The 19,796-nt window shown below is 35.7% G+C and overlaps 1 protein-coding gene across 10 annotated transcripts in view; it reads left to right on the top strand.

Moving 5' to 3' along the window:
• Window positions 1-19,796, top strand: part of ccser2a (coiled-coil serine-rich protein 2a) — a 499,558-nt gene that overhangs the window by 372,641 nt on the left and 107,121 nt on the right. For 9 of the 10 annotated variants that reach the window (XR_011340229.1, XR_011340227.1, XR_011340228.1 and 6 more), the window contains one exon: window positions 17,646-17,732. Coding sequence is in view for 6 of the 10 variants with exons in the window: in XM_069885631.1 (XP_069741732.1) it covers window positions 17,646-17,732 (87 nt within the window). In the remaining 4 variants the exon portion in view is untranslated. Of the gene's footprint in view, window positions 1-17,645; window positions 17,733-18,606; window positions 18,763-19,796 lie in introns of those variants that run through there. The other variant, XM_069885635.1, reaches the window with a different exon arrangement.

The raw sequence follows: 19,796 nt of genomic DNA on the forward strand, positions 1-19,796 counted from the left end.
CTGTCTAGCATGAGCAGAGCTCCAGTATTTTAAATGAGATCTGTTTTGAAATGTCTGTATGTGACCTAAACTTAAAAAGAACGTGCTACACTTTATCTCCCAAAATCATATCTATATACATTATAAAACAGAACATATTCTGTCACAGTAGAAAGAAAAGCACATCTGGATACTGACAAGAAACCTTTAAATATTAATGTAGAATGAGACATTTTCCGACACCAATATGGCACCATAGCATATTTCCCCAATATACTATCTTTCAGCATTACTGGAATGAAAAGGAGTTAAATTAATACTTGATTCTTAATTGAGGCATGGTATCCATCCTCTGTTTCCATGAAGATATTTGTCTTTTCCAAACAAGCAGGAATCAAACTGATCTGATTATTTTCTGTTGTAGAATCTGTCGGATTTTGGTTACACTGATTACACAATTCATAGCTCTGCTGTACCTGATTACTACTCATGCAGTGAAGGCAAAAGGTTGCCTTTGTGTTTCTGCCTTTTGCCACAGCTCAGCATTGTTTATCACATTACAGTGATGACTACATGAGAAAACTAAATTAGCTAAAAGAGCATTTTACAGTTCGGCGGGCAGCAACCTCCTTTGAAGAAGACCGCAGAGCCCACCTCACTGACAAAAGGCAAAGGAGGAAAAACCCAACACCCTACCCCAAACCACCAATTTTCCCCTGCAACCGCTGCAACCGTGTCTGCCTGTCCCGCATCGGACTTGTCAGCCACAAACGAGCTTGCAGCTGACGTGGACATTTACCCCCTCCATAAATCTTCGTCCGCGAAGCCAAGCCAAAGAAAGAAAGAAGAGATCATTAAAGAACATTGTAATATCTTGTTTACCATCTCAAAATAGTAGTAATTGACCATCAATTTGCTTTGCATCAATTACCTTAAATTGTAAATCTATGTTTTGGGATTTCAATGTAATGCCAATTGGAGTCGTTTGTTGAGGAGAATAAGTTGGTAACAAATCACCACATTCATTAATTTCAGTTGAAAGTCTAGCCATGGGTTGATCTTTGTGCCCTATTCCTTTTATTTATTTTCGCAAAACTTGCTTTTGAGTCAATGGTTCAGGTTGCTTCACATAAGGTTTAATACAAAAATTGACTCCCAAGCAATGTGGGAAACATTAGGATAAATGACCAAACATTTAAAAGGAGCCTTGAAGCAAATATGAGACCAGGGTGTGGAGGCTTTGGAAGGGGTACAGAAGAGATTTACCAGGATGTCGCCTGGTTATAGCAAGAGATTGGACAAACTTGGGTTGTTTTCTCTGGAGAGAAAAGCTGAAGAGAGACCTAATGGAGATTCATATAATCATGAGAGGTATTGATATAGTGGACAGTCAGAATCTTTTCCCCAAGGTACACACTGGAGGACATGCAATTAAAAAGAGGAAGAGGAAGTTCAAGGGAGAATTGCAGGGCAAATATTTTACACAGAGTGGTAGGTTCCTGGAATGGGGTGCCAAGGGTAGTCATGGAACAAATACTATGGTGGTGTTTAAAGGCTTCTAGATAGACATGAATATGAAGGGGATGGAAGGATATCTCTCAAGCAGTTGATTTGGGCATCATGTTTTGCACAGACAATGGGCTTAAAGGCTCGTTCCTGTGCTGTTCTGTTCTATGTTCAGGGAGAGAATTACTGAGGACTGGATCATTATTGATAAAGTGGGAAAATCATAAATGTGAATGCACATATCAGAAATGTGCAGTGTTAGAAGAGGGTTTGAAATGGTGAGTGATGAAATATAAAATAAGAATGTTTTTCCAAATAATAAAAAACTAGGGCAGACAATTGGTGAAGCGGTTAGTGATCAGGACCAGGCTGAGTTCGAATCCCGCACTGTCTGTAAGGTGTTTGTACATTCTTCCCTTGACTCCATGGGTTTTCTCCGGGTCTCTGGTTTCCTCCCACAGTTCGAAATGAACTGGGGAAGGTTAATGGGGTGTAAATTGGGTGGCATGGACTCGTAGGGCCAAATTGGCCTGTTATAATGCTGTATGTCTAAATTTTAAAATTTGATTAACCAGGTGCCAGTGTAGGTAAAGGAGAAGAGTGTTGATGGTGTGGGCAGGCAACAGAGTTTGGCATGAGCTCAAATTTACAGAAAGGAGCTGGAAAGTAGTTTTTGTGTCAAGAAACTATCCCTCCGTTTCTTAACATTAGGTGGTAATCTTATTCACTGTTCCATGATCAAGGCAGTAGATGAAACCTTTTTGTCTATTACTAAATGCTTGGTTGAATACCATACAAATGCAGGGTTTCTTGTTGCTTGATTGCAGGGTAGCCACCACAGCTATTTGCTGCAGCATTGTATAAACAGAATGCAGACTTGAATATGTGATTTTTCTGTATCTTTTATGCTCCATGATCATTTATGCTGCAGGCAATTTGACAATATTCTGCAAACAAAATTACCATGATATGCTTGAACTGTTTGGGTGTAGATCTATCTGAAGCTCCTGAATCATTGTCAGGGATGACACAGAGACACAAGGAAGTTGATCTATTATCAAAGGGGAAGCAGAGCCATGAAAATCAAAAAAAATCCTAAATCTTATGTATTCAATATGGTCATCTATAACCGCCTTCAAAAATCTATTGGAATATAATTATGCTAATATTTCTGAGCCAACTGTGATTCATATGTAGAAACCAGTATCATTTAACTGTAAAGTGACATTAGCTTCACTGTATTAAATGATTTTCAGGTCATTTTTATTTAGTAATATGACTTGCATCTGATGCAGGGATTCACTGTATCACTTGTGACAAATCTATTGAATGATAAGTCCATGCTGCCTTACCAGTGCCTTCATTCCAAAGGATGTACAGAGTTTAGTAAATAAATAATACAAAGTAATCAGTCATTGCAGTCACGCATTTGTTGTATAAAAATATCAAAATGATTATCGTTTTAACTTCTGTGTTTAAAAAAAATGGATTAAAATCTGTTTATACACCATCTGCTTTCAACAAATCTGGAAAGATGAGGGGTGTTGAACATTAAAAGAGAGTTATTTTCTGGAGAAAAACACACATTGCTGAAGAGCATGATGAAGAGACTTAAACTAGAAACATCAACTCTGTTTTACTTTCCACAGATGGTGCCTGACCTTCTGAGTGACATTTTCAATTCTTGCTCTAGATCTCCATGAGTATTTTACTGAAGACCTGCAAATGAATGTTTACGTTCATTTAAGCATTGTTCTTGCACATGGAAAATTAAGTAGTAATCAAATACCTTAGCAACAATATAGGTTTTCTTCCATATTATAGTGTGCTTTTATAATGTTTACTGATCATATTCTCCCAAACCATCATTTTATGCATAATTTTCCCTGTTTGGATCATATCATATTCAATCAATGGATATTCATGACAAAAGGCAAAGGAGGAAAAACCCAACACCCAACCCCAACCAACCAATTTTCCCTTGCAACCGCTGCAATCGTGTCTGCCTGTCCCGCATCGGACTTGTCAGCCACAAACGAGCCTGCAGCTGACGTGGACTTTTTACCCCCTCCATAAATCTTCGTCCGCGAAGCCAAGCCAAAGATAAACATCTAACACAGCTTGGATGTTCTTGGCACTGGTGTGGTTTGGTTATCCCAGTATCCCTGCTTGCAGTGTATTGGTTGTGAGTCAAGTCAAGTTTATTATCATCTGATTCAAAAAGTATAACCCAACGAATCAGCATTCTTTGATCCTTGGTGCAAAACATGCAGATACACAACCAGACATAACACATACAGACAAATAATACATATGCAAGACAAGTATTCATATACACAAATAAAAAAATTTGCTTTTTTAACATCTTAGTCTCGGATGGTTAGTGTGAGCAATTCCTTTGGTTGTTCAGCATTCTCACTGCCTGTGGGGAAAAAAGCTGTTTCTCTGTCTGGTGGAGCTGATTCTGATCCTCCTGTATCTCTTTCCCAATGGGAGCAGCTGAAAGATGCTGTGTACAGGGGAGCGTGGCAAGATGGCGTAGAGTCTAGACGTGTAATCTTGACCTCTCTGGCCAGACTTTTAAGTACCTGTTTTTAAACTCTTTCAAGTTTAAATTTTTAAAATTTTAGTTTAAAGTATTAAGGAATTATTATGGCCACTAATGGTAAAAAGATTAAACCTCAAGTGCAGAAGAAGTTACATTTTCGAAGTGCTGAAGATTTGGGGCCTAGACGACTTGACACAGCCCCAGGCTCAATCTCTTTATTCTCTAAACCTCAAAGACTGCCTGTGGGAGCTGAAAAAAATGTCTATTACTCATCAAGTGAAGGATGGCGCTGGAATTACCCGTTCTCTGGAAGAAGGTGCGTGTTCCCAAGAAGTGGACTCCGATTTGGAAAGTCTTTCGATTTCAACAGATGGAGCACGCAGGAAGACGACTCCATTATTGGAAATGCATCAGGTAGTACTTCAATCTGAAGAAATTGTTTATCTTTTTAATTTGATGAAAAAACAACGAGATGCGGGGGGAGACCAGCGGCGACCCCCTGAGGAAGTAAAACTTTTAAAGTGCCTTCTGTTGAGTTGCAGCAGGAGCTGCAGTTACCTTGTTCTGCCACTATGTCAGAGAGAGCAGAGTTGAGATTTAAAGATTCACAATGTATGCAATTAAATGCAGTTATTCAACCTATGTTGACATCTCTAATGAATGAGATGGTTCAAATGAATGCTGGTATAAGTTCAGAATTAAATACGATTAAAGCACATGTGAATGCAGCTTATGAAGAATTTTAAAAATTTCGGACTGCTTTTTTGGACAAACAACAAGTGGCTTCTAACACAGAAAAAGTGTTGAAGGTTGAAAAATCAGTCATAGAACTAGGAGAATGTGAGAAGGAGCTAGAAAGAAAAATAGACTACTTGGAGAATCAAAGCAGAAGGAATAATGTGAAAATTGTTGGTTTGCCAGAAGGTATAGAAAGAAAAGATCCTATTCGTTTCTTTAAAGACTGGATCCCGCAAATATTAGGGCAAGAATTTTTCTCTGGGGGATTGGTACTGGAAAGAGCCCATAGAGCTTTAAGAAGAACACCGTCAGCTGGACAACTACCAAGACCGGTAATAATTCGATGTTTGAGTTATTTGGATAGAGAAGCAATACTTCGACTTGCAGTATAAAATGAAAGACAACGACAAACTCCATTATTGATTCAGAATAGCTGAGTTTTTTTTATCCTGATTTGAGTCAAGAGGATATTCATCGTCGACGTCGATTCAATCCAGTTAAAGAAGTTTTGTGGCGTAAAGGTTATAAGACTACTTTTCGCTACCCTGCAGTGTTGAAGGTGTTTTATAGAGACTATCAATTTCGGTTTTTTGAAAATGATCGTGAAGCAATGATTTTTCCTGATTCATTGCCAGATATAAGAGGACAAAGACGTAGTCCACCATTATCTCCTAAGGAAAAAACTGGTTGTTCTGGAAATGGAAGAAATGGTAGAAATGGGAAAAACGGGAACGGAAAGAGTATACCTCCTTCTGAAATGAGATCTTCGAGATTGGAATCTTTTAGATGAAAAGAAGAATTTTCTTTTTCTTACTCTATTTTTTTTGTTATTATGATATTTTGATGTTATTGATTGTTTGGCTAGGGTGGGAGAGATTTGCACCAAGTTCTTTACTAGTCATCAGCCACTGGTGGGTGACCCAAACCCAATTTTTGTTTAGGGGATTACTACCTTTTGGTAGGTTTTTTTTTGGGGGGGGGATTTTCTTTTTTTTTCTTTATTATTTTTATTATTTTCATTTTAGTTAGTTTTTAATTTGTGATTTTTTTTAATTGGAGGGCCTATACACGTTGATTTGAGTTTTTATATAAAGATATTATTGGTATTTAGTAATAATAGTAGATATGTCGAAGTTGAGGTTTGCTACTTTTAATGTTCGAGGATTAAACAGTCTGATTAAGCGTAAGCGAGTCTTGGCGTATATTAAGAAAATGAAAATTGATATTGCTTTTTTACAAGAAACACATTTGAATGTGAAGGAAAGTATGAAATTAAAGAGGGACTGGGTTGGGCATGTATATTCTTCTTCATTTAATTCTAGAGCTAAAGGTGTAGCAATTTTGATACATAAAAATTTATCTTTTGAATTACAATCAATGGAGGAAAAGGGAGGATGTATTCTTAAATTGAATTGTAAGATTTTTAGTGAATTTTGGACTTTACTTAATATTTATGCCCCAAATGCAGATGATGAAATATTTATTTCAGATGCATTTTTATGTTTGGGTCAGGCTAATGATAATATTTTAGTTGGTGGTGATTTTAATTGTGTTTTGGAACCTTCATTAGATAAATCTCCGAAGAAAGTTAAGAAATCCAAGATGGCAATTCAGGTCCAAGAGTTGATGAAAGATCTTAATTTAGTAGATATTTGGAGACATCTTAATGCAACAGAGAAAGATTTCTCCTTTTATTAATCTAGACATGAATCGTTTTCAAGGATTGATTTCTTTTTAGTATCGGCACACTTACAAGGGAAAATACAACAAATGGAATAAAAAAGTAGGGTGATTTCAGATCACTCTTTGTTATATTTTACACATGCAACTTCTGAGAAAATTCAAATGGCTTATCGTTGGAGGTTTAATACAATATTGTTAAAAAATATGGAATTTATTGATTTTTTGAAAAAAAAACAAATTAATTTTTTTTTAAAGAAAATTCTAATTCTGTTCAAAGTAAGTTTGTATTATGGGATGCTATGAAAGCCGATTTGAGAGGACAAATAATTAGTTATACTTCTAAAATAAAAAAGAATCGATTAAATCAGAGTCTTGAATTAAAGAAACAGATTGATGAGTTAGAAAAGGAATTTCAGAAAGATGCTACAGAAGACCAGAAAATAGAATTATCTAGGTTGAAATGGGAATATAATACTTTGCAATCTTATCAATTTGAATGTGTGATTAATAAGACTAAACAACGGTATGAATGGGGAGAGAAATCACATAAGGTATTGGCGTGGCAATTAAAGAAAGAACAGATTTCGAGGACTATTAATGCTGTTAGATGGAATTCACTTATTACTTATAAACCTCATGAGATTAATGATGAATTTTATTCATTTTATAAAAAGTTATATACATCTGAAGGAAAACAAGAAACTGGATCGATTGATTTTTTTAAAATCACAGTTGAATTTACCGATATTGCAGGATGCAGATATACAGGAGTTAGAAGAACCATTTACTGATTCGGAAATTAAAATGGCTATGCTGGAAATGCCGAACGGTAAATCGCCTGGTGATGATGGATTTTCGGTTGAATTTTATAAATTTTTTAATGATGATTTATCTACAGTGTTTGGGGATGTATTACGTCAAGTTGGAGAACATTATGAATTACCTGAGTCTTGTTCTAGTGCTTTAATTAGTAATTCCTATAAAAGATAGAGATTCTTTGAAAGTATCTTCATATAGACCAATTTCATTGTTAAATGTAGATTATAAAATAGCTAAAATATTAGCGAATAGATTGGCTAAATTTTTATCCAAGTTGATTCATATTGATCAAACAGGTTTTATAAAGAATAGATATGCTTCAGATAGCATTTTGCGCGTGATTAGTTTGATTAATAGATTTCAACAGTCCTCAGATCACCCGATGGTGATATCCTTAGATGCAGAAAAAGCATTTGATAGAGTTGAATGAAATTTTTTGTTTAAAGTTTTGGAGAAATTTAAGTTTGGTCCTTTTTTTATTGGTTGGATTAGGGCTCTATATTTTAAACCGGTAGCTAGAGTATTGACGAATGGTTTGATTTTGGAATCCTTTAAGTTAACTCGATCAACTCGTCAAAGTTGTCCTTTCTCACCAGCTTTGTTTGCGTTAGTGATTGAACCTTTAGCACAGCTGATAAGACAAAATACACAGATACAAGGTATGAAAGTTTTAGACAAGGAGTATAAAATTAATTTATTTGTTGATGATGTATTGGTGTATTTAATAAACCCAGCTCAGTCACTTTTGCACTTGAAGGAATGTTTAATGCAATATGGATGTCTTTCTGGATATAAAGTTAATTGGGGAAAAAAGTGAAATATTACCGGTAAGTGAAGGAGATTATTCAGTTTATGAATATTATTAATTTGAAGTGGACTGATCGAATTAAATATTTGGGTATAATTTTGAATGTTAATTATCAATCTTTATATAAATTCAATTATGTTCCGTTAATGAAAAAAATTAAAACTGATTTGATCAAATGGAAAGATTTACCTATTAATTTAATGGGTAGGATAAATACAATTAAGATGAATATCTTTCCACGTATACAATATTTGTTTCAATCTATTCCGTATTTACTTGATAATTTATTTTTCGAGACTTGAATAAAATGGTTAGGGAGTTTTTATGGAGAGGTAAATTTTCGAGAGTAGCTTTGAATAAATTAACTTGGAAATATGAGTTAGGGGGACTACGTTTACCACATTTTCAAAATTATTATGAAGCAGCCCAACTTAAATTTATTAGTTCATTGATGGATTTGGTACAGCCTCCTAGTTGGGCTAAAATTGAGATAGCAAGTATTTCTGAATTTGAAATGCATCAACTTTTGTTTAGATGGAATATAAATTTGTCACAACAATATAATGTGCCTATACTAAAACATTTAATGAAGTTATGGATAAAGAAAATTAAAATGATAGGTTCTAGGGGTAAATTATCAGCTTTGACTACGTTGTATAATAATCAACTTATTTCTTTTTCAATACATAATCAAAGTTTATTGCATTGGAGATTTAAAGGTGTGAAAAATTTGGGAGATTGTTTTAAAGAGGGTAAGTTTTTATCTTTTAATCAGATGAGGGAAGATTTTGGTATTGATAAGAACTCTTTATTTCTTTATTATCAAATTTGATCTTTGGTAAAATATATGTTTGGTAGAGATATGATTTTACCTGAAATGACTAAATTTGAGACTTTTCTTATGAAGGTACCAGAGAAGGGTTATATTTCATCTATGTATCAAATATTATAGGATGGTATGGATAAAAATGGTTGGGATAGATCTAAAATTAAATGGGAAGCGGATATTGGTTTTATTTTTTCTGAACATGATTGATTAGATATCTGTTATGATAGTGTAACTAGATTGATAAATGCACTTTATGCAATGATTAATTACAATTTTTTACATCAATTATATTTGACACCTGAAAAATTAAAAAAAATGGTTTTAATGAATCAGATTTGTGTTTTAGATGTGGTGATAGGGTTGGAACTTTTTTCATGCTGTTTGGTTATGTATACATATACAATCTTTTTGCAAGAAAATTCAATCTTTTTTAGAATACCTGTATAAGATTAAAATAGTTTTAGATCCGACAGTATTTTTATTGGGTAGTTTGCAACCTCTGAAAGGTTTGGGATTAGATAAGTTTCAGCTTGCTTTTGTATATTTAGCTTTATCCGTAGCGAAAAAATGTATTGCTAGTACATGGAAAGATACAAATATAATTGATATTAATTGATGGCATAATGAGATGAAATATTGTTTAATAATGGAAAAAATTATGTATATTTTGCATGATAATTATATTTTTTTATTAATAAGTGGTTGTTATACTCAGAATATTTACATTTCAATTTATATTGATTAAATTTTAATATGTATATATAACTTTTTAAAAAATATTTTGTCTTTTTTTCTTTCTTTATGGCTCTCCTTAGGAGAGTTGGCTGAAGGTGGGGGGGGATTCTTTTCTTTTCTTTTTTTTCTATATATTAAAAAAATGTTCATGTTTATGTGTAATTGCTGCATATGTCATATTATTTGTTTTTTGAACAAATGCTGTGTACAGTGTGGAAGGGGTCCTGCGGTTTCCTCGCACCATTGAAAACATACTGGGGAGTTGTAGGTTAATTGGGCGGCACGGGTTTGTGGACTGAAAGGGCCTGTTACCTTTCTTTGTGTCTAAAATTAAAACAATGTTAGTATAAAATGTGAAGATTCAGTATTACATTCCTGGTGACTTAGTGGATGCTATTTTACTTCAATGTTATTCATTAAAAATACTACAACCTTGGAAAATACCAATTTTCTGCATGAGAAAATTAAAAACTGTATAATAGCAGAGTGAAGAGACTGTGGCACAAGGTGATCATAATTCATTACTAATGGTTAATAAACTTCCTTTTAGAAATACATTCTTGAAAATACAGAGGTAAATGTTGCTCAGCTTCAGGTTGATCATTTTAATTCCATTCTGACACCAGGGAGTTTCATGACTTGTGCTTATGATGTTCTGAAAATTCCATTTCCTAAAGTCATTTAATGAATAATTTATTGGAAGATGTGCAACACAAAATAAAAAAAATGTAATACTTCTCTCATCTTCCAAATAAAAACAGAAAATCTGGAAATACTGAACAGTTTAGGCAGTGCCTCCTTCAGCCTTCCACCATTCTGTTCTGGCACCTACCTTCATTTTTTCAAACTTTGATGAAGGGCTCAAGCCTGAGACGATGGTTATGTATCTTTATCTTTGCCCTATAAAGAACACTGTTTGACCAGCTGGGATTCTCCAGCATGGTGTCTGCAGACTCTTGTGTTTTACTTCAGACAGTGCCTATCAAGTGAAACCTGTTTCTCAGGTTTCCCAACACATCAGCTCATGGGGTTGTCATGAAAAGTTAATTGACTTGAAATGTTGCGCCAAATTCTGTTGAATCTGGTCCATCTTCCAAAATTGCCATGATATTTCATCTCTCATTTTCTCCTGTCTGGACTCTTGAGGTCTCTTCTAAGGCATATGGAGGGCCCGACAACTAAATAGGGAGACTGAAAAAAGCAAATTTGAAGGGAGAGATTTCCCTAGTGTTAGAACTGTCTAGGAATTTAACAGTTCTTAATTGTCTCATATATTAAACATTTAAAACATTAAAATTATAACAAATCTTAAAAAAAGTTAATTTCAAATTAAATTGTTAAGAATATTAAAAGAATGATCACTGAGCTTGTTCTGCGGGATGACCAATCCCCATTATTTAATTTAATAGGGTCTTCATTCTATAACAGCTCCAAGCAACAGCAGAGTTGGGCAGTGTATTCTCAGGTGCCCAGATTTCACCAGGTGCACTTCAGCATGATTTGGCCCATCGACTCTGTTCATCTCTCCTAATCTGGATATTTGTACTTTCTCTCGGTTTTCTGACATCTGCAAAATTTCATTTGTGTACCTTTCATCTGTGTGCTCAGTTGACGAGGAGTTAATTAGATCTATTTTTCAAAGGCATTCGGTACAAAAAATCATAGCAACTTCCAAACATTTCCCAGCATGAAAAACATTAATACCAACCAGCACATTTTAGAACTTTTTTGATAATAATATGGCAAGAGAATGAAGCTTAAAGCATACATATTTGTCTTAGTTATAAGATGGAGGAGCAGAAATAGGCTATTCAACCCATCATTTAATCTATTTTCCATTTTCCCACAGCCCCATTGCCCATAACCTTTGATGCCCTGGCTAATCAAGAACCTATCAATTTCTGTCTTAAATACACCAAATGACCTGGCCACCACAACTGCCTGTGGTAACAAATTTCACAGATTTACCACCTTTTGGCTGAAGAAATTCCTATGTGTCTCCATTTAAAGCAGACACCCTTCAATTCTGAAGTTGTGCCCTCTTGTCCTAGACTATCCCACTATGGGGAAACAACTCTGTCCATCTCTTTCATCATTTGAAATGAGAAAGAGATTTACCCTCATTTTCTTAAGTTCCAACGAGTACAGGCCAATAGCTGTGAAATGCTCCTCATTTGATAACCCTTTCATTTCCAGTCATCCTAATTAGCCTCCTTTGAACCCTCTCCATTGTCAGCACATCTTTTCTTAAATGAGAAGCCCAAAATTGCTCACAATGCACCAAGTGAGGTCTCATCAGTGTCTTCTAAAGCCTCAACATCACATCCCTCCTCTTATATTCTATTCCTCTTGAAATGAACGCCAGCATTGCATTTGCCTTCTTCACCACCATCTCAACATGCAAGATTACCTTCAAGCTATCTTGCATGAGGGCTCCTGGGTCCCTTTGCAACTGGGTATTTTCAATTTTCTCCCCATTTAAAAAATAGTCTGTTTAATTTTTTCTACCAAAGTTATATTGCGAGGCATAATGAGGGCCAATTGTATGACGATCACGTGGAAGGCCAACTCGCAATGAAATATTTTATGATGTAATAATTTAAATAATCTTTTCATTGTGATATTAAGGTATGGGAGGGAAGGGAGAGAGGTGGGCGGGGGTGGGGAAAAAAGGGGCTCTGAATGTAATATATCATTGTTGAGAAATATTCCATTGTTGTTTTGGATATGTGCAAGTCTTGCAAAATCCAAAATAAATAGTCGAATAAAAGGTTAAACTTTATAAAGCAGGAAACTGATTTTGCTTTTGTGACTTAAAAGGAATGGCTGTTAACCCTGTCACAAATTCAGTAGCAGCAGAAACAAAATGTCATTTGGCCACAGTTCTGGAGATGGTGCAGAGAAGATTCATCAGGATGAGATGCACTTTGTTCTGCCTGAAATCTATGGGTCTTTCAACATATGGAAATGTTGCTGGGGAATGCTGCCAACTTGCACATTTCAGGCTTCAGGAGTACATGCTGGCGGATGCATAGAGACTTGTGCAGCCAGTGTGAGGGCGTTGTGGGGTGGGGACGACCCACAGTCTAGAGTGTTTCTGGGCATTGAGGATCTGAGACCAAGGGGAAGACCCTCTAACCACAGAGAGGGAAGTAGTAACGGGCATGGTAATGGTGTATTTTGGGAACAAATGTAACAATGTACATTGATGGGAGTGTGATAGATAAGTTTGACACAATAGGTGTGAAAAGACTTTAAACAGTTTTCAATTTTATAAATAATTTGTGAATGAAGTTTATTTTTGGAAAAAAAAGATTCATCAGTTTGTTGCCAGAGATGGAGTGCTTTATTTCAATTCAATTTAAGCACCCAGTGGAAACCCATGCAGACATGGAGAAAAACATATAAACACCTTACAAAGAGCACTGGATTTGAACCCCGGTCACTGGAGCAGTAACAGCTTTGCGCTAATCACTACACCTATCATGCCGCCATATAGTTATGAGGAGACACTGGATGGGCTTGGTTTGTTTCTCTTGGAACAGAGAGAAAGCTGAGAAGGTCCTGTTGACATAGTGGCAAAGACAGGATAGAGAATAGGAAACTTTTCTCCATAGAAGATGTATCTCAAACTAGAGAACATTAATTTAGAATAAGAGGTTTAAAGAGGATCTGAGGAAGAATTTTTTTTACCCATGGAGAGTTAGAATCAGGAAACTTAAAGGGATGCTGGAAGGTGAAATTCTAACCATATTTAAGAAATATCTAGTTGAATACTTGTAAAATGGAATTATTATAAATGGGGAGTTGATGGTCAGCATGGACATGATGAGCTGAAGGTTTGTTTCTGTGTTGACTGTCTCCATGATTTTCTGTAGAACTAATAGTCCAAAAGGTTTACTATCTTAAAGAAAATTGGGGATTTTGATAGACAACTTCAATCTGGACTCAAAGATAATTTCAGATTTGTTGTATCACAGAGAAAGTTGGAGGAACATTAAATTAACTTTTATTGAATTTAGCACGTTTAATCGCATCATGATGCTGACATATGGTGTGAGTTCAACTGATCGAAAAATGCTTTGTCACTGATTTTCATTTGTTCTCAGCATCTGATACCTCTCTTTTCAGTGTCCAACTATGGTCTCATTGATGCATTCCAGTTGTCCTGATACCAGTTTTCTTTTCACCATGTTTGTCACTGATCAGCAGGGAAGATGTCCAAGATTACATCTGAAAAGACCCAGGACATTTTAAGTTGACTTGTGATCAGCAGGCCAAAATCCATAAAATACACCCAAAAGTATTCAGAAATCAAAATATTCATTGTTCAGTGTTATTTAGCTATAACTATTCTCACTCCCTGCAACACATAGGATTTTATGTTTCAAATGGATCAAATTGACCTGTTTACAGTGATATCTTTTTCTTTATGTATGCAAAGTACAGGAATAAATTGAATTGTGAGCTGCATCCTGCTCCATTGGCACAAATTGAGCATTTACAAAGCTCTTGCAACTGGAGGTTTACATTCGCAAAATTTCATGTTCTCACACAATGTGTTTTGAAAAGTTTGCACTGAGAATATCATTACGTTTCTGACAATAATATCCCTATTTAACTGCTGATTAACCCATCTCAAAAATAAATGCATGTATTAATATAGAGCAATTTAAAGCTTTGGAGTAATAAATTGATTTAATTGCCAATTTCTTTCATATTTTACCACCCTTAGCCTTAATTCATAAATCATTTTGATTTCCAATTAACCACTGTTGCATTTAATATCAATTAAATTATTGGCCATGAAGATTATTTGCTGAAGTCTGACTTCAGTTTGCAGATACTTCTTAAATTAAAAAATAACATGTTCCATAGTTAAGTATTTTCTTAATTGGATTTCAACTTACAAAATAATTCTTTGAAAAAATATGTGCTGTAGCTTATTATTCAACAGATTGCTGTCTAGGAAACTCAGTGAATAAAGAAATTGAGTTAGGATTAGGTGTCAAATACAGTAAAATCCATGGCATCGTCACCTATGGGGATTGGTAGATGCTGTATAAATGAATTTTCCAGTTACTTGAGATTGTGCGTTGCATGATTGTGAACTAATGGCGAGCTGTGCCAATTTTAATCTTTAGTATTTTTTACCTATATAATTTCTGCAATTTTTTTGCCAGTTTCTTGAAACTGCTGGTTGCTTGAATTGTGGATAATGGGTTTTACTCTATCATTTTTAAAAGTCACACTTTTAAATGTTCGTAAGAGTATTGCTGCTTTTTTTCACTGCCAAATGCTACATTAAATTTATATTTCCAATATTACTCTCTCTTTTCATTGCCAAAATCAAAATTATTATGTGACCAGGTCTGTTAGGTTAACATTTTTTCCTCCCCAACAGCAATGTAGTTGATCTACATTGTAATTGGTAATACATGAGAACAAAAAATGTGGAGGCTAGAAATATGGAAAAACAAAAGCAGAAAATATTATATATATATATTATCAGTTCAATCAGCAACTGTGAAGAGGGAAGCCACATTGATTGCAAATTGATGCCCTTTGATCAGAACTAGTCATACCTTGATTTCCCTCAACCAACAGGCTGAAAGTTAAAAAAAAACATTTTTGCATTTTATGGTCCTTACAGTGTAAAACATTGTCCGGGGGCTTAGATGAAGCTGAATAGAGCAAGGATGATGTTTGGCACTATTCACCATGCACCCATGACTGCGTGGCCAGGTACAATTCCAGTGCAATCTACAGATTTGCTGACAACACCACTGTTTTTGGCAGAATCACAACAACAACGAGGGAAGTAAACCAGCTCGGTGAGTAGTGTCCCACCAACATTAGCAAATCCAAGGAGATGATTGTGGACTTCATGGGAAAGTCAAGAGAACATGAACCAGTCCTCATCGAGGGCTCAGCAGTGGAGCGGGCCAAGTACTTCAAATTCCTGGGTGCCAATTTCTCCAGGGATCTGACCGGGAGCCTCCATGTCAATGCAATCACAATGCAGTTATAATTTATGAGGAGTTTGAGGAGATTCGTTATGCCACTGAAAACTCTCGAAAACTTTTACAGGTATCTCATGGAGAGCATTCTGGTTGGTTGCACCACTGTCTTTTAAGGAGGTGCCAACACTCAGGACAATAAAAGAAGGTTGTTAACTCAGCCTCAGTCCTCATTCTATCGAGGACATCTACAAGAGGCAGTGTCTTAAGAAAGCAGCCTCTGTCCTCAAAGGCCATGCTACCAACAGGAAAAAAGGTACAGGAAACTGAAGATAAACACTCAGCGGCACAAGGACACCACCAGAATCCTGAATGAATAATCAGCCACAGACACTGCCTGTCTTTGAATTTTGCTTGCACTATTTTTATTTATTGTGTAAGGTGGTTTATATAAGTGTTTGCCCTGTGATGCTGCTGCAATACAAGGAATTTTGTGACATGTTCATGGCCATGAATTCTGATTCTGAGTCACAGTGTCACAAAATCTGAATCTGGTCATTCATGTTTGAGATCAGAAGACATTCTTCACCCTGCGTGTGGTGAATCTTTGGATTTCATTTTGTTAGAGGTCCGTGGAGACTTGATGACTGAAAATATTCAAGACAGAACTGTAGACAGTTTTTGACATTGAAGGAATCAAGGAAAATTCATGTAAAATGGCACTGAGGTGAAGGGCTGGAAAATCAAGCCTGCCAGGCTGGGAAATAGATTCTTCCCAACAGTTGTGAGATTGATGAACATTATCCTGAAACTGAGCAAATCATCCCAAAATATTTATGTATATTTATTTAAAATAATAGCTTTATGTATATGGATAATTGTTATGTTCTGTTTATTGTGTGTGTGTATGTGTCTGTATCATGGTCCAGAGAAATGCTGGATGTATATCAAGGTTCAAGTTCCTTTTATTTTCGCCTAATAATACATGAAAAATGTAACATACTTTTAACTTTTGCCTGCCGTAAGACAGACAAAGAGTCACCATTTGTATTGCCCAGTGGCCCTCGCAAATAAAGAGAGAAAGAGAAGCACCATTGAGTGTCCATGGATTTGTCTTGAGCCTCTGCAGCCATGGAGACTCCTGTTTGATTCATTGGCAACATGAACTCTAGATACAACTCTCCAATACAATCAGGAAGCCATCAGCCCTCTCAAATCCCAGCTAGGTATATGTATGTGTACAGTCAGATGATAGTAAACTTGCCATGATCTTACTGATTGGCTGAGCATGAATGAGGGTATGAATACTCTCTTCATGTTTTTATTTATTAAACTGACCGGGTACCCCTGGGGACTTACACACCAAAAAACTGCTGAATGCCTCTTGTAGCATTGATGTCCTGAAGTGCGTGATAGACAGGGATACCTTGAGGTGTGGACACTAATGTTATTTTACAAAAAGCCACAGTTAATGTACACATAATAAGTCCATGTTCATAGACAATTGCAAACAATCAGATAACCTGTTTTACTGCTGTTGGTTGGGAAATGAATTTTGAACCAAGACACAAGAAATGATTTTCTGTTCTTTGAAGAAGAGTGCAGAGAATTTTTAAGAACATAGAAGTAGAAGCAGGAACACATTATTTGGCCCTCGATCATGCTCTTATTCCTTAAGATCATTACTGATCTTTTACATGGTGCTGCTTTCCTAATTTCACCCCATTTCTTGATTCATGTAATATCCAAAAACTATTGATTTTTGAACAAGCTTTGGTTTAATGGCACCTCTGGGGTGAAGCAGTCCATTAGTATTGTATGAGTGTGTCAGCTGGAATTTTGTTCTCTTTGAAGGTAGATTTAAACCTGCAACCTATGACTAAGATGAGAATGCGACACCCCTATTACTCTATAATGTCACAGATATAGTATTTATTTCCATATATTTGCCATTGTCACAAGCTGTTGTGTTAGTTTGATGAATCTTTGCTATTATAATTAAATATTACCTGATCGCTTGTTGGTTTTCTTCATGACCAGACGGATGAATTACTTGAAGAAATTCAAGTTTTGCAAGAGGAAATGAAAAGAAAAGATAAGATGATTGAACATTTACAACAACAATTGGTGAGTTTGATCTCCGATGAGAAATTGTTCCCATGTTCATCCTTTAATTGCTGATACCAAAGCGATGTCGGTTTAATTTACCATAAAGAAGAGAAGGATGTTTCCCATTGATAAATTATAAGCAGGGTTATGAGACATGTGCAAGGAGCTGGCAATCTTTTAAAATGGTTACAGTGACTGATTGTAATCATGACACATTGCACACTGGGTTATTTCTAATTATATAAATAAGATACAATGCAAAGATGTTTGGGCAGTATGATTATTACCCCTTCCCATCATTGATACCATTATATCATTGCAGACAATAGTTAATAATATGACAGTAATAAACATGAAGGATGGAGGATGTCATTCAAACAGAGAGAATTTCTGCTTTTATCTTTTATATATTAAAAAATATATATCTTTAAGAAATATTAGTCTGGATTATGTGGTCAAAAGAGAAGAATTTGTGTTAACTGTCACCTCAGTGAAATTTGGTGACAGAATATTAGTAAGTTTTAGAACAGAGATTTGCTCAAATTCACTGCGACCATTGAAGGAGATGTGGAATCTCAGAGATGAGGGTAAGAAAAAAATATAGTTCTTCATTCAATGGTAGACAGATCATGATCGAGAAAATATGAGGCAGAAGTGAGAAAATAGATCATGTAGGTATAATTATACAGAAAACTAAATAAAAATTAGACAGAAGAATGAGGTAAAAAGTGCAAGATGAAAAAAAGTAAGAGGAAATTGGACTGTGTTTTAGAAGCCCAAGATTAACTGAAGTTTAAAGAATTCTTATTGGAAACTTACAGTGGCTGAAAATGTATTTCCAAATTTTTCTGACAGTGAGGATCTATTTGGTAAGTTTGCAACATCATTCTAGGTCATTCCATTAATGAGGAAACGAAAAGAAGAATCATCCACACTCTTATCACGGATGATCAAGAAATTCCAGAAATTGTTGAGTAACTTCCTGAGTGGCAGCTGTGGAAAGGAACATATGGCCATAACATTGATCACATGATGGTGATGAAAGAATACTATTTCTGATCTGTTAAGTAAATTCATGTTTCAGTCCATAATCACATGCTAGTTATAATAGTGAATAGTTGATTTCAACCTATTCTTGCTTTCAAAGCATTTGAAACAATAATTTGTTTCCTGTGAAACAAATTTCCTGTGAAACAAGTTTAGTTATTATCAGGCAGAGAGATTTCAGATTTATTGTCAGAGTACACACATGACATCACATACAACCCTGCAGGCCAGGCAGAATTACCAGGGTACCAGTGCAAAAAAACCTGTATACAATGTACACATGAAAACAAATAAACACATGTACACAACTGTCTATGTAATAGAGGAGAAAAAAAAAACATACAATAAAGTGTAAAAATAAGAGTTCTTAAATAAGTCCCTGATTGAGTTTGTTGTTGAAGGGTCTGATGTTGGAGGGGCAGCAGCCTTTCCTGAACCTGGTGGTGTGAGTCTTGTGGCACCAATACTCCTTTCCAGATGGTAGCAGCGAGAACAGAGCATGTGCTGGGTGGTGTGGATTCCTGATGATTGCTGCTCTCTGGCGGCAGCGTTCCCCTTAGATAGTGGGAAGGGTTTTCCTATGATGTCCTGGGCTGTGTCTACTACCTTTCACAGGGCTTTACAGTCAGGGGTATTGGCGTCCCAATACCAGACAGCGATGCAACTAGTCAGCACATTTTCTACCACTCATTTGTAGAAATTTGCCAGGGTTTCTGATGTCATACCAAACTTCTTCACACTCATGAGGAAGTAGAGGCACTGATATGCTTTCTTCATGGTGTCATTAATGTGTTGGTTCTAGGAAAATTACTCTGAGATAGTGACTTAAATTTGCTCACACTCTTCACCTCTGATCCCCCAATGATCATTGGATCGTAACACCCTGGTTTTCCCATGCTGAAGTCAACAATAAGCTACTTGATTTTGGTGACATTGAGTGTGAGGTTATTGCTGGTGCTCCATTTGGCCAAGTTTTCATTCTCCCTCCTGTACGCTGACTCTGCCTGTTTTTATACAACCCACTACCGTGGTATT

Source organism: Narcine bancroftii, chromosome 6 (assembly GCF_036971445.1).
Source record: "Narcine bancroftii isolate sNarBan1 chromosome 6, sNarBan1.hap1, whole genome shotgun sequence".
NCBI lineage: Eukaryota > Metazoa > Chordata > Chondrichthyes > Torpediniformes > Narcinidae > Narcine > Narcine bancroftii.